The sequence below is a fragment of the Cebus imitator genome, unplaced genomic scaffold (genome assembly GCF_001604975.1).
Source record: "Cebus imitator isolate Cc_AM_T3 unplaced genomic scaffold, Cebus_imitator-1.0 Scaffold322, whole genome shotgun sequence".
In the NCBI taxonomy this organism is placed as follows: Eukaryota; Metazoa; Chordata; class Mammalia; order Primates; family Cebidae; genus Cebus; species Cebus imitator.
Window position 1 is genome coordinate 713432 of NW_016107637.1, and position 15350 is coordinate 728781.

Genomic DNA, 15350 nt, shown 5'->3' on the forward strand with positions numbered 1-15350 from the left:
TCTGCATGCTGTGGTTCCACACAGAGGCCCCACTGTGAGAGGACCACTCACCACAGGCAGAAGCCAGGTGTAAGCCAGTGTCCTGTGGAGTCTTCCTTCGGGCCACAGAGCCCCCACCTAGGTCCCCACAGGCACCCATGGGCTCACCCACAGGAGAGAATAAGGAGAACGGCTCAGCAGCTGTCAGCTCCAGGGTCTTGGGGAGAGATGCGGGCCCAGCTGTCTCCCTGCAGCCCTGACCTGGTCTATGTGCTGTCTGTTGGTCATCTCCTTCCAGGAAAGGGCATGTGCCACAGGACCCCAAACAAGCCAGGGTATCGCCAGGGGCTGGCCCAGCCCCCAGGCCTCCTTCCAGCATCCTCTCAGCCCAAAAGCACACAATAAAGTCAAAGTCGCAGCCTGCGCAGTGCAGACTCTCCCCCGCGCCTCTCCACACACCAGAGCGCTCACCACAGGCTCACTCCTCCTGCCTCCCCTTGGCACAAGCCATTCACTGCTGCTCACTTGTTTACAAAGCGAACTATTTCTCCTCCTTCAAGATCCAGCCTCCTGAAGCTACAGAAGCAGATCCTGTTGGATGCCCAGCTCCCAGCTCCACAGGTGAGTGGGGCCCAGGGGCAAGCACCCTGCTCGAGGATAGAGTTTATGCTGCTGACTGCCAATATGTCCTGCCTCCTTCCTGGCCCCTAAAATGTCACTCTGGACTCTGAGTGGGGACACTATGTCCCTTCCCAGATCAAGCGCTCCGTAGGGGGTGTCCAGTGACAGTGTCAATGTGTGAGTGTGAAACAGCTTGACTTTGGCTATGGCACGAGCCCCAGCACACCAGCCATGCTGTTGCCCTGATGGCCAGGCTGGCTGAGCGGTGACCTTGGTGGCCTATGCTTCTCATCACCAAGCACACCCTGAGGTCCAGCTCTGCCATTCCTGGGCAGGCACCTCTCCTGGTGGGAGGGCTGGGCCTCAGGGGTAGCACAGCAGTTAGGCTGAGTGTATCAGGTTGTAAGACTATTCTCCTAGCCTCTGATACAGTTTTCCCCCTACAGACAGGGCAGAAATGACCTGTCACAGAAATGACCCATCAGAAGGCCTTGGAGGCCTGGGTGCCCACAGTTAATATGCACGCGCGCATGTGTGTGTGCGCGAGCACATGTGCACACACACATACACATAATGCTTGTGCCTGGGAACCTGTCTCAACTCCAGAGGAACACCGCTGGTACTAGCCATGGCCTTAGCTAGTAATCCTGGGCCCCAGCCCAAAGCCTACCCTGGGGACCTGCAGCCTTCGAGCCGGGTGCCTACGAGGCCCCACTGTTCCTTGGTGGACACCAAGGCTGAAGGCAGCACCAGAATGCCAGGGAACCTCACTGGGATGGATGCTGGTGAGGGCCCAGCACTGGAGGAGAGCCTGTTCTCCACATCTCATTTGGCCACCAGCAGGTGGGACATGGAGCACAAACACGTAAAACGAGAGGCTGGCCACACCTGCTTTGATCTCCAATCACATGTGCACACAGCACCGGGCCCTGTGGCGTGCTAAAATATATCTAATGTCTCAGGGCGGGGGACTGGGCACCTGCTGAGTGTGAGGGGCCCCTCTGCCATGGTGCCCAAGTGACAGGGGCACTGACCGTCCTGACCAGCAGCCACATCTACAGCATTGGTCCTTCCCTCCTCCACCACAGGGATCTCAGCCAGCCCAAGGGATGAGTCCCAGGTGGCTCTCCTGGGGCTCTGGGGTGGGTGCGGCTCTGCCCGAGGGGCTGGGGTGAGGCCTGGCGGCCGACGAGAACTCACCATGCACTTGTTGGGCTTCTCGCCCGAGTGCACCCGCATGTGGATGAGCAGCTTGTAACGGGCGTTGAAGGGCTTGTAGCGGCGCACACAGCCCGCCCAAAAGCAGGTGAAGTCCTCACCCTTGCGCTGGTCGATGTGGCTCTTCTCGATGTGCCGCACCAGCTCCTCCTGCTGCTCATAGGCTGCACAGCAGTCCACCCAGCGGCACGCCTGCTGCCCCGCCACCATCCTGCCTGCCAGGCCCAGCCCCAGGCCTCCAAGGCTCGGGCCAGGTGGCAACTGAGACAGGGGATAGGGGGGCGGCAGGCCCTGATGGTGAGGCCCAAAGAGCTCTGAAAACTCATCTGTGGGCTCCTGCTTCAGGAAGCTCGCCTTCCGGCAGGCTTCCACTTGCAAACTGCCCTCATGGCTGTCCGTGGATGCAGGGCCAGGCCGGGCCCGTTTGGAAGGGCCCCCCAGGTCTCCTGGCAGAGGGGGGCTCCGGAGTCCATTCACACAGGTGAACAGAGACGTCTGGGAGGAGCGGATGATGGAGGTGACATCAGAGGAGGCACAGGGTGAGGAGGAGACCGAGGAAGTTGGGGGTAGGCCCAAGAGGCAGCAGCGCTTCAGGCTGCCCTCGGGAAGGTGGGCCTCAGGCTGGGGGCCCAGGCCAGAGCTGGGTTCTCTGCCCATAAGGTAGCAGGAAGGCGCAGGGGTGGCGAGGCTTCGGCCCGGGAGGTCCAGGTCTGGGTGCAAGCCAGTGGCCAGCGGGGCCCGACAGTGGGCAGACAGGGAGGTACGGGCCTCTGCCATGGCTTGGTAGTCGGGCAGGGACTCCTGCTTGATGTGTTGTGTGGTTGGGAGGCTGCCGTTCACATATGTGGCCTGGGGTCTGGGTGACCTGGAAGATAGAGGCCAGAGAGGTCGTAAGAGGCTGGGCACTCCATGGGGGGAAGGCTCAGGCAGGGGAAGGCAAGGAAGCTGAGGACAGAGGGACAGACAAGCCCAGGGCAGGAGACAGAGGCTGAGGGCTGGAGGCAGAGAAACGGCATCTACAGGTTGGTTGTCTGGAAAGCAAGGCAGAGTATGAAGGAAAATGAGGAGAGAGAGGAAGAGGAGGAGAGCTGGGGAGGGAAAGAAGAGGCAGGAGACCAGGTACAATGGTTCACGCCTGTAATCCCAGAACTTTGGGAAGCCAAGGCAAGAGGACTGTTTGTGTCCAGGAGTTCAAGGCCAGCCTGGGCCACATAGTGAGGCTCCATCTCTATAAAAAAAATTAAAATTAGCCAGGTGTGGTGGCGTGCACCTGTAGTCCCAGCTACTTGGGAGGCTGAGGTAGGAGGATTGCCTGAGCCCAGGAGGTGGAGGCTGCAGGGAGCCAAGGTCATGACATGCACTCCAGCCTGGTGACAAAGCAAGACCCTGTCTCTTAAAAAAAAGGGGGGGGGGCGGGGAACGGGCTGAACAGGTGAACATGGTGAGAACACCAGGAAGGAAGACCTTGCATCCTTTTACCAAAGCCCAGCACCCCACCCAGCTGTGGATGCCACGCCATCCTGCCTCCCAAGTGCCTTGCTCCCTCCTCGTGGCCTTCTAGTGAGTTCTGCAGGAAGAAGGCTGAGGCTGGCATTCTGAGGAACACCCAGGTACGGGGTATATTAAATTCCACTTACATGTCCCTAAGTCTTTCCTAATTTTTGTAATCTAGTTTAACTTCTACCAACGCTAACTCTATGACGCTTTGCCCAAGCAGTCTGGCCTTTCCCCTGTTAATGTCCATGCATGGGGAAGTCTGAAGTGCAGTCCTGGTGGGGGCATCTCAGGAGGAACCAAGGAAAAGTTCTGAGGGGTCCCAGGGTTTCAGGTCCTCACATTGTGGCTGCATCGCACACAAGTGGGAAAGGGGCCAAGAGGGCACAAGGCTTACACGCCGGCACACAGCAGCAAGCTGGGACCCGGCCTGGACAGAACATCCGTTCCCCTTCTCTGGAGTGTGGGCATTTTTTCCTACATAGAACTGACCTGAAGCTCCCCCTGAATGAAGGGGAAGGGGAAGAGCTTTTCTGATTGTTTCTCTACTACACCTAGTGACCTCTCCCCTCCCAAGAACCCTAATCTAAGTGACCACTGGGTGGAGTTAGAAGGAGCTCTGAATCCAAGACAAACAGCAAACATGCATCCCCCTCCCCAGGGCTGGGCACACTGCACCCACCACTGCCAACAGAAAGCTCTGAGTATCTTAAAGATTTGACGGAAAAGTAGTAACTTTATGCAGCTTAAAAAAAAATAAAAGCAGGCCAGGCGTGGTGGCTCATGCCTGTAATCCCAGCACTTTGGGAGGCCAAGGTGGGTAGGTCACCTAAGGTCAGGAGTTTGAGACCAGCCTGGCCATCATGGTAAAACCCTGTCTCTACAAAAATAAAAAATTAGCCAGGCATGGTGATGCGCACCTGTAATCCCAGCTACTTGGGAGGCTGGGGCAGAAGAATTGCTTGAACCCAGGAGGCAGAGGTTGCAGTGAGCTGAGAGGGAGCCACGACACTCCCGTCTGGGGACAGAGCGAGACTCCATCTCAGTTAATCAATCAATAAAAGCAGAGCTGCTCCTCAGGGGGCTGTGATCCTGGGCCCTGGCAAAGGCAGGCATGGGCAGGAGTTCGGCCAGGAAAACATCTGGAGCAGTCCCTTGAACGTGGCTTCAGGTAAATCAACCAACACCAAGAGGAGAGAAGAGCGGTAGCTTCCGTGACTGAGTTACCCAAGCAACTGAGGCTGACAGCAAGACCTTGCACAGCATCAGGTGGGGAGGGGTGACTCAGGCCTTGGTGTCTTGTGGCTGCCCATATGCACTGAGGCTGCATCGCCTCCCTTCCTTCACGGGCTGTGAGGCCCAGGAGGCTTCCAGCCTGGCTCTGCCGCTGAGCCCTGTGCACCCCGAGGAACTTCCAACACGTCTCTAGAGACTGCAAGCTTGGATCTCTAGACACAGCCAACAACTGCTGAGCAGCTGCATGTGCTGGGCACCTTCCCAAGGGCCGTCTCATGCAATCCTATTTGCTGAATACATGACTACATGCTTCACGGGAGATTCCGCCATCCGTTTTACACTTACAAACCCTGAAGCGACCTGCCCAAGCCTGCAAGGCAGTGACAGAGCAGGAGCTGGAATCTGGATCTTTGTGAATCTGAAGGTTGAGATTTCCCCATACTCTGCTGACAGGGGCCCCAGCTTTGTCTATGGAATGATGTCGTCTGATGATCGTTACGGTCCTTACAGTGTCAATGTTGTAAGTATCAGAGATGCATGTGTTCTTCTGTCCACAATCCTGGAGCCTGGAAGCGAGCTACTGAGTTCAGGATAATCAGTGTTTCTCTAGCAGAGACTCAGGAGAGAGGTAGGGATCTCAGACCTATGCCCCTGTGGGCTCAGGAACTGAGGAAGCTCAGTGATTTCATCCAACAGGCTTTTCACTCTGCTGGGTGATGCTGAAGATGTGGGAAGACCAGATCCCCCACCTTGGGGCAGCTCCCCTTCCAGTAGCGGAGTCTGTGGACCAGTCCCCTGAGAGAACATCTGCATTCTGCTGAGGGGCAGATAGAGTTCTGGTGAACAGAACTAGTTACCTCACCTCTCTGGCCTCAGTTTCCCCACTCAACGGCAGTGGGGAGTTGAGAGCGTTCATATATAAAAAGCGCTTGGCCTGGGGTGCGGTGCACAGCAAGCACCCCACCATCGTTTTCTATTAGCCGTAGGGTCTGGGCCTCCTGGAACCATGAGGACTGAATGAGAGAATGCACACACGCAGGAGTCACTCAGCAAGCCAGGGCTATTTTTATCAGTATTCGAGAGTTAGTTTGGAGCCAAGGAGGCAGCTGACGCAGGATCCCCAGCGCTAGTTGCAGGGTCCTGAGATTGGGAGGGGCAGTCAGGCACCAAGAGTGGGGAGAAGGGCCCCCCACACAAGGCCATCAGGCAGTCGGGGAAGGCACGGAATTTGGATCAGGTGTGGGACGTGGGCTGGGGGTCTCTTTTCCCTTAAGAAAATGAGGGCATATGAAAGTGTCAGCTCAAATTCAACCACTTTAATAGGGAGGGTGTGGGGGCACAGCAACTTTGATTGATGCCGGCGTAGAAGTCTAGATACAGACTCTCCTGTGCCATAAATTGTCAAAATGACATTCAAAATGACAAATGATATTTCTGACTATCTCTAGCAAAAGAAAAAAAGTTTCTCTTCCTTAGCCTTTCCTAGGCTAACACAGCTTCTACCTTGAGAGATAATAGAATGAATTTCACCAGTGAAATTGGATACTGCTGGGGAGCTTCCAGAGAAGATTCCAGCAGATAAATGTATTTGACTATCACTAAACAATGCATGGCTCAAAGTCTAAAAGAACGCTCGCTCCTTGCTACGGACTGATTTGTGTCCCCCCAAAATTTATACATTGAAGCCCTAACATCCAGTGTGACTGTGTTTGGAGACAGAACCTTTAAAGAAGAGTGAGACCCTGTCTCGAAATTAGGGCACAGGCCAAGGGATGGCCTTGTGAGGACCCAGCAACAAGGCAGCCATCTGCAAGCTACGGAGAGAAGCCTCAGGAGAAACCAAACCTGTGGCACCTCAGTCCTGCACTTCTAGCCTCCAGAATGGTGAGAAAGTGCAATTCTGTTGTTGGAACCACCTAGTCCATAACATTTGCTACAGCAGCCTAAACAAACTAATACACACCTATAAATCAGAAGTCTTACTAATATCAAAGAAGCCAGAAGGAATTAAATTCTCAAATGAAAATGATTGCACTTGGGAAGAACAGCATTATTCTGTTTAGGAATTTCTCCACTGTGGAGCTTCCTCGAGAACATAAGCTCCGTCAGGGGAGATCTTTGCTTCCTTCACCAAGATGTTCCCAGCACTGACCACAGTGCCTGGCATGTGACAGGCACTTGACAAACAGCTGGTGAAGGAATAAACAGCAAACCAGAAACTGGGCAAATGTTTATACTCTCTGGTCTGTGAAGCAGGCCTCAGGCCAGCAGCCCCAGGCAGCGGGTGAGGGGATGGGGCCGAGCTGGTATGCACAGAGGCCTGTCTGTGACTGACCTGGTGTCAGCAAACCAGAGGGTACCAAGGCGGCTATGGTTTGAACATCTGTTCCCTCCCAAACTCATGCTAGAACTCAATCCCCAATGTGGCAGTGTGGAGAGGTAGGGCCTTTAAAAGGTAAGTGGGTTGGGTCATGAGGGCTCTGCCTCATGTATGGATGAATCCACTCATGGGCTAATGGATGATCATGGGTGTGGGACTCGTGGCTTTATAAGATGAGCGAGACCTGAACTAGCGTGCTCAGCCACCTCGGGACCCTGCAGAGGCCCTGCCAGCAAGAAGGACCTCACCAGATGCAGCCCCTCAATCTTGGACTCAGCCTCCAAAACTGTAAGAAATAAGTTTCCTTTCTTTATGAATTACCCAGGGCCAGGTATTCTGTCATATGCAACAGAAAACAGGCTGAGACAAAGGCACAGCTGAGACCCTGGGAGAAGCTGTAGGAGGCAGGTGTCAGCCCAGTGTGCACCCTGATGTCAGGCATCCCTTGAGAGGCGGCAGGCACTGGAAGGGTGCAGGCGCTGAGTGGAGAGTTTCTCAGCAGGGCTCTGTGGGCCATGGTCTCCTGGGGCAGAAATGGCATTGCAGAGAAATCCCTCTCTGCCCTATCAGCAGTTTGAGGTTTGACACTGTATAAGCTCGGAGCTGGGCTTTGCCTCCCCAACCTACCCGTGAATCTTCCTGTTCTGAAATGATTGATTCTCTGTGAAAAGCTCCATCTGCTTGTTTGACAGGGAAACACCTCAACGAACCATACTTGTGTCTCTCAGAAGGCAAAGCAGGAGGTGCAGAGCCTAGGCCAGGCAGCTGCTTCTCAGCTATGGGGCCCCCTCGTGCTTCCATTTCCCCAGGTGTTCCACCAGCTAAGCAGAGGAGGTAAGGCCTGAGGCCCTTGGTCCTGGGGCCTCCCGGGAGTATCCACAGAAAGCAGCTGGCGGCACCTACCTGTTAGGGTGGGGGAAATGCAGCAGCCTCTCACAGGCTTGGGGGTGAGCCCGGGGCGGTGGGCTTCCTGCAGGGAGAAACAGGCCCTGGCAGCAGGTGGGGCTGGGGCCTTCAGCAAGGTCCAGGTCCAGCAGGCTCTTCTCCGAGCCCGGGGTGCAGTGGCCGTAGCTCCCATTCACTAGGCAGAGAAAGACAGGGAGAGAGGGGCACAGTGAGTGGGGGCAGCCTGCAGAGGGATGCAGGGAAAGGGCGGTCCCTGGGGCACGGCAAGGGACAGGGCACCCAGAGCCAACACTCACACATCCCTGCTACATGCCAGGTACCAGGATACCTCGTCTAATACCCACAAGCACCAGCAGGATTGATCATCAAATCCTCCATTCTCAGAGGGGGATGCTGGTGCTCTGGCGGTTAAATGACTGTTACACAAACGCTGGACACCTCCTGTGTATAGACGCTGCTCTGGCCGCAGGAAACACTGACAAACAAAAGAAACTCCCAGTCTCTTGGAGCGTGCAGTGCATTATCCTCACGTTAACCACACAGTGCTCCTGGGGCAAGGTGTGAGAGCACCAGCTGGGGCAGGTGGCTGCTCAGCCACACTGCTGCCCACAGGCCAGAGGGAGCGGCGCTGACATGTGGATGTGAAGGAGTAGGCGCTCACTACACAGCATCTGGTACTGCTAACACCAAAGCTCAGTCTACATTGTCTTCCAAATTGTGTTCCACTGTAGAAACACAGCATGCAATTACTCAAACCTCGTTATTACTCATGATTCTTCCATGCCTGTCCCATGCCCTGCCTTGCCCTGCTAGTGGGTTTCTAGGAAGATTAACTGAAGCAGTTGACATGACAGTGCCGAAAAACCACATAAGGTGTAACCAAAGAGTCAGGCGTGCTTGTTCTAAGCTCCTTCCCCTCTCTGGGCCTCAGTTTTCTCATCTACGGATGAGGGATACACACCTCGAAACTCCATCTTACACTTTCTGTCCTCTCATTCACAGAGTGAAGCTAGGGAGGAAAGGACTTGAATTTGGGGGGCTGAGAGACCTCGATGTGAGCCCCTACTCTGCCCCAAACCAATTCCATAACTCAGACAAATCCCTGCGTGTGGCAGACCCTGCTTCCCCCGTGTAAGATGGGGCCAGTCTCGCCCGCTCCCCAGTGATGCTGTGAGGCTTTGAGAACAGAGGTGCGAAGTCCCTAGCACAGTGCTGAAACCTAGCGGATGCACCAAGAATTGTTCTTATTGTTAAACAGCACTTCAAAAAGTACAAAGTGCCCTGCAGATACAATAAAACATGATCGACAGGCCAAGTATGCCCGACACCAAGAAAAATAAACTATTAAGATGTAAAAAAAACCTGGTCCCTGAACACGATTAGCTCCTTAACATGAAGAAAAGGACATCAGCAAGAGCACCGTTTGCCGAGCAGCCTGTGCAGGACCAGGGCCGGGGACCACACCACTATCTCATCCTAGCATCCCCACTGCCGTCCGGAGGAGGCCTGAGTCTCACTATCCCCATTTTACAGAGGAGAAAACAGAGGCATGGGGAGGTTCAATTACTCACCCAAGAACACACAGCTAGGAGGCCTCTGAGTTGGATTTCCGGATTGGGTCTGTCAGACCCAAACACCACATCTTAGTTGCTATGTAATAAGAAGAGTCTTTTAGAGAACCCACCCACAAGGATCCTTGTCCCTCAACCCTAATTCTAGCCTGCCCCCAAGGCAGTTCCTTTGGCACACAATGATCCCTGTGCTGACGCTGGGCACTCAGTGCTAACTCGCCACATGCCACAGCTCTGGACGGGTACCAGCTTGCCGAGCATGTGCCAGTCTGCAGATGAGCATGCAATGCTTGCAAGGTCCCAGGGCAAGTGAGGTGCTCAGAAGGGAGCCTCCAGGTTCCCAGCCACACGCAAGCCTGTGGAGAGGACTTGGCTTCCCAGGCCCAACCCCAGCCCCAGCCCTGGCCCATCCTGCTGCGAGGAACTGTTGTTCCCACTGGCCCTGGCTGCTGCCCGGCCAGCTCCTCACAAGCTTATGTTTTAATAACTGGGTTGTTTTTTAATTAAAATGAAATCCCTGGTAACAAATGTGAATGGCCTGAGTTAATGAGAGCAGGCTGTCGCTCGTTTAACTCCGTCTCTGCTTGGCCGTCTTTGCCTTTTCCAAATCGTTTCTGCATGCAGTTTTATTGTCCCATTGAGGCAAACCCTGGGACTGGGCCTCAGAAAACTGTGGATAATTTTATGACCATTAATAGCATTTGGAGCAGAGAGAGCTTAATCATCACACGGGGCAGTTTCACCGGGGTCTTTCTCCCAGAGTCTCTAACGGGGGTGCGGTTCAGAGCTTCCTTCCAGGACTCACCAGCCCCCTCGGGGGCCTTAGGTTACTTCTCCCCTCCTGCACTTAGGAGGCGGTGTGCAGTTGGGGAAGGTGGGCCCTAGAAAGGGTGGAGAGCCAGCACTCACCAAGCCCTCACCCATCAAGCCCTTCAAGGGACCATCTCTGTGGGGCAGGAGCAGGACAGCCATTTTCCATATAAGAAAGGCAAGGTTTAGAGAGAGATTCTGTGCCTTGGAGCAGACTTGGGGGCCTGTAAGAGGCAGGGCCACAATTCAAACCTAGATCTCCCAGACTTCAAAGCCCACATCCTGCGGCCTCTTGGTCAACAGCTGAGTAACCAGAGATCCCTAAATCAGTGTCCATACCTTTGACTCCAATGAGGGTCATGTTGGAGAGCCTCTGGGGAAATAGAAGAACCATCATAATGCCTAAGCTTTAATCTTTGCAATAATTCTGCCAGGAAAGTAAGCCCACTCCATCAACAGAGGAGGACACAAAGGCTCAGAGGGATCAAGCAGTTTGCCAAGGTCACACAGGAAAGAAGGGGCTGAGTGGCAATCAAACCTATCTCTTCTATGGGAAGAAACAGTCTTTACCCAACAAACTAAGGGTCTGTTAGCTTCTTCTCTGGTTACTGTAAAAGGTTTTCCTGCAATGAATAAACAAGCCAGCTTTGGGAGAGAGCGAGGGAGGAAGGGAAGGAAGGAGGGAAGGAGGGAGGGAGGGAGAGAGGGAAGGAGGGAGGGAGGGAGGCGCCACTCAGGTCATGGTATGGTGCCACTTAGTGCTCTAGGCTCATTCAAGCCCTTGCCTGCCAGGACCCTCACAGCACTCTGGGTGGAAACATCAACCTCCCAACCTTGCAGAGGGACACTGAGCACCAGAACCAGCAAGTGGCCACCCAAGGTCATATAGCACCTGCTAGCATTGCCGGGGCCCAAAGCTAGGTCTCTCAAAGCCTAGACTCTGCCCCGGGATACCTGCTGTCTCAGAAGCTGAAAGTGAAACCCACCGCTGCAACACATGTCACAGAAATGCTGCTGTCACTAGAAAGATGGGGAGACTCTCACTGCTGCCCATCACGGGCCCACATTTGCCAGGAAAGATGTAGGCACTGCCTCCTGTCTTGTTATATTGCCTCCCTGTCCCCAGTGGCTTCACAAGACCCAGATGGGGGAGGTCCACTCCTGCTCACTCTCTATCTCCAGAGAGCATGGATGGATCCTTCCCTGGGAAAGCTGGGGGAGCAGGGGTACCTTAGAAAGCATTTGGCATGAGCAACCATGTCTCACTCTGTGCCACAGGGGCCAAGAGCAGACCTTCAGCCTGGCTTTCCCCATGCAAATGAAGCTCCTTTGGAGACTTACATGGTGATGGAGTTCTGTGTTTACTTTTACAAGTTAGTGAGAAATCCTAGAATGTCAGAGTTGGGACTGGCTGGTCATCTATTTCACTAATAGATAAGAAGCTGAGGCTCAGAGAAGGAAAGGGCCTGCCCCAGTCACATAGCAAATCCATAGCAGAGCCTGGATTGGCATTTTGGAAGCTAGGTAAGAATTTGGTTTGTTTTCCTCATCAAGCCTTCATTTTCTTGTCTGTAAAATGGTGCTAACACCTAACTCCCAAGGTTGAGGTGACAACTGAGAGTATGAACACAATGCATTTGACATGGGGCCTAGCTCACAGTTAGTGCTTGAAAAGTAATGTGATGATAATTGTTTCTTTTATTTCTCCTTGAGCCTGGACCAGGGAGACGGGGACCTGTAAGAGAAGCATGCTGTCCCCAGAAAGGGCAGGTCTGGATGACTCTGAGGCTAGACTCAGAAGGACAAAACCCCAAACTTGAGGATATGCAGGATGGGGCAGCCTGGATGAGGTCACAGCCAACAAATCTGAAGCAAACAGCTCTAGTTACACACCAGAGAGCTTTGCAAATTACCATAATGACTTGGCTATAAAGTGGCACCACATATAAGGTGACTCCCCACAAGAATTTTAATTTATGCTAAAACCTGCCAAGTCTGCGTGAGAGTGGACAATGATGCATTCAGCATCTAGGACCCAGATGCTGCCTCCTTGCAGTCCTGGCAGCATCAGCAGCTGGGGTCCTGGCAGGCCTACATCATGACCGCCTTCTTGTTCACCCATAAGCAGACTTTAGTGCCTGTTGGGCACTGGGCTGGTGATAGGGCACTGCACTTTACAGTTTACAAAACATTTTTGCAGCCATCACCTGTGAGCTTCATTGCAACACTTAGGAGTTGGCTGGGCAGGCTCAGAGAGGGCAGGTGATTTGCCCAAGCTCACACAGCAAGTACAGGGCTCAGACTTGCCTGACTCAGCCATCTAGTCAGTAAGCTTTTTCCAAAAAGGGCAAGAAAGTAAATGATTTAGGCGTTGTGGGTACACAAAGTCTCTGCCACAACTAAACAAAACTAACCCTGTACCATAAAAAAAAAAAAAAAAAAAAAACATAAACAAATGAGTGGGCCTGTGTTCTAACAAAACTTTATTTAGAAAAACAGATTGCTGGCTCTTAGGCTATTAATCTGCCAGCCCCTGATCTCCTGCAGCAGTGAGAGAGACAGGATTTGACATTTGAAATGAGCATACTTTTTCCTGCATTTCCATCTCCTAGTGGGCATTCAGTGAACGGACGTGCCTTCAGCCTGGCTCTGGGGCCCCTACAGTCTAGGCTCCCGCCAGCCACCTGGTATGACCTCACACATCCATGATGCTTCCTGCTCTGAGACACACATCCTTGTCACCCCGTTTGGCCTGACCCTTTCAAACCCCTCTGGGCCCTCAGAGCCCAGCAGAAGTATACCTCCTTCTGGAACAGTCCTTGGTCTCCTGCCTTCCCTCCTGGTCTCCCCCACTGCCTGAGCTCCCGGCCTCAGCATCCCTGTGAATAGCTGCCACTGAGGTGAACCTTCTGCACATCCAGCACACGCCAAATACTCCGCATGGTTTATCTCTAAATATTCACAACACCACTGCAGCACTCTCTCCTGCCACGCTGATACCTTCAGTGCAAGGAAAGTCCTACCTCCCCTATGAGCCTGAGAAATCCTTCAGACAAGGATGTTGGAGCCCCAGAGCTGCTGAGTGTGTGTGTCCTGAGGCATGATTTTCTCCAACTGGCTTCACATATTGAAGAGAAAACAGGGGCACAAATCGAAGAAAGGGCTTGTCCTAGTCACACAATGAGTGTGTTTCCTAGAAACCTGGCCCCCCAGGCATGTGCACCTCATTCCTTCATTTCCAGCACACAGTCAGGCCCAGAGCAGGTGCTTAGAAATGCTGGGGGGGTAGGCGGCTGGGAGGCCTGTCCCGGGTTTACTTTTGTGCCCACTATATGCCAGACACTGTGACTTAGGAGAATGGAACAAGCTTTGTCACACACACACCTAGGTTGAAGTCCTGCTCCACCATTAACTTTCTAGCTATTTGACCCTAGACAGCCCCCTCGCCCGTCTGAGCCTCAGTTTCTTCATTTGTAAAATAGGGATAAGAATCCCAGCTCCAGGGGATGGCTGTCTCTTAGGATCAAGTGAGGCAGGCAGCACTTTGATAAAGGCCCCTCTGCTGCTGTCTGGACAGGCAGGGAGACACAGCCGCAGCCCCTGGCATAGACCTATTTTCCTGGGCAGTGGGCACCAGCCACCATGGAAGGGCAGCTCCAGGCCAATGGGGTCATGCCAGCAGCCCTTCCCCGGGAGAATAAGCATGGACATGGCAGCCTCCTCTCTGAGCCTAGCTTTGCCCTCTGTGCCCCAGGAGTGCTCCACTAGTCTTCCCACAGGCCAGGCCCTGGCAGGAGCACCCCAGGGATCACAGGCAGGAGACATGGTGCTTCCTACTTCCCAGGTCCTCCGCTTTTTTCATTTAGTAACATACCATGATACCAAGTTGATGGAGCGCCCGTTATGTGCCAGGCACAGTGCTAGGCTCTTTCCATGCCAGTATGGCTAACCCCATTTCCAGAGGAAGAGCGGCTCGCTACAGGACACACAGCAGGGGCAGAGCCCGGCCTTGTTCATCTCCTAACCCTTTCTGCCCTCTGGGCTGCCTCGTCACTCCCTCTTCTCCCTCCTCACAAAACCCAGAGGCCCAGAGACCAGCAGGGAGAGGGCTTCTGAAAGAGCAGGAAGGTGGACAGCCCAGAAGGGCGGGCCGGGTTAGCGGAGACCTGCTGCTGGCCTGGAGCCACATTGGGCCATTCATGGCCATGGGGGCGGGGAGGGCACGTAACCTCAGCGGGGGGCTCTGGAATGGCAGGCCTGACTCTCACAGCCTCACACCAGGCTTATGCCACCCGCCACCTCTTATCCCAGACTGCAAGAACCCATAAATTCCCCTTTAAAGCTAAGCTAGACTTACGGCGACTCAGGCCAGTGAAACCTGAGCAGGCTCCCCTCAGGACGGCGCCACAGAGACACCTGAGCCAGCCCACAGGTCCAGCGCGGTCCAGAGCCAGAGTGAGCAGCCCAGGGCGGGTCACACGTGTGGGGGCAGGTATGTGGTGCGTGTAAGTAAACACAGCCGGGGGCCAGCTTTCCCCTCCGACTCTCTTACTATTACCAAATTCACACATCAGAAGTCCAAGATCAAGGTGCCAGTCAATCTGGTTTCTGGTAAGGGCTCTCTTCCTAGCTTGCACATAGCAGCCATCTCACTATGTCCTCACACGGCCTTTTCTCAGTGTGGGCACGCAGAGAGTGAGTGAGCTCTCTGATGGCTCTTCTTTTTTTTTTTTCCTTTTTTTCTATGGGGAGGAGACAGGGTCTCACTCTGCTGTTATTTAGGCTGGAGTGCAGTGGTGTGATCATAGCACACTGCAGCCTCAAGTTCCTGGGATCAAATAATCCTCCTGCCTCAGCCTCCCAAGTAGCTAGGAAGGACTACAGGTATGTATTACCATATTTGGCTAATTTTTTATTTTTTAGAGATGAGGTCTCACTATGTTGCTAGGCTGGTTTGGGACTCAAGCAATCCTCCTACCTTGGCCTCCCAAAGTGTTGGGATTACAGGCCTGAGCCACTGCCCGATCTGGTGTCTCTTCTTATAAGCACACCAGTCCTATATGATCAGGACTCCACCCTTATGACTTCATTTAACTTTATTTACTTCCTTAGAGACCTCATCTGCAAACATAGCC

General features: G+C 53.8%; 1 protein-coding gene across 4 annotated transcripts in view; it reads right to left on the bottom strand.

Moving 5' to 3' along the window:
* GLIS1 (GLIS family zinc finger 1) overlaps positions 1-15350 on the bottom strand; it is a 239334-nt gene that overhangs the window by 91839 nt on the left and 132145 nt on the right. For all 4 annotated transcript variants that reach the window (XM_017504415.2, XM_037729897.1, XM_037729895.1 and 1 more), the window contains exons 2-3: positions 7832-8009; positions 1801-2683 (exon numbers count right to left, since the gene is read on the bottom strand). In XM_017504415.2, coding sequence (XP_017359904.1) covers positions 1801-2595 — 795 coding nt within the window. In that variant the 5' untranslated portion in view covers positions 2596-2683; positions 7832-8009. The remainder of the gene's footprint in view (positions 1-1800; positions 2684-7831; positions 8010-15350) is intronic.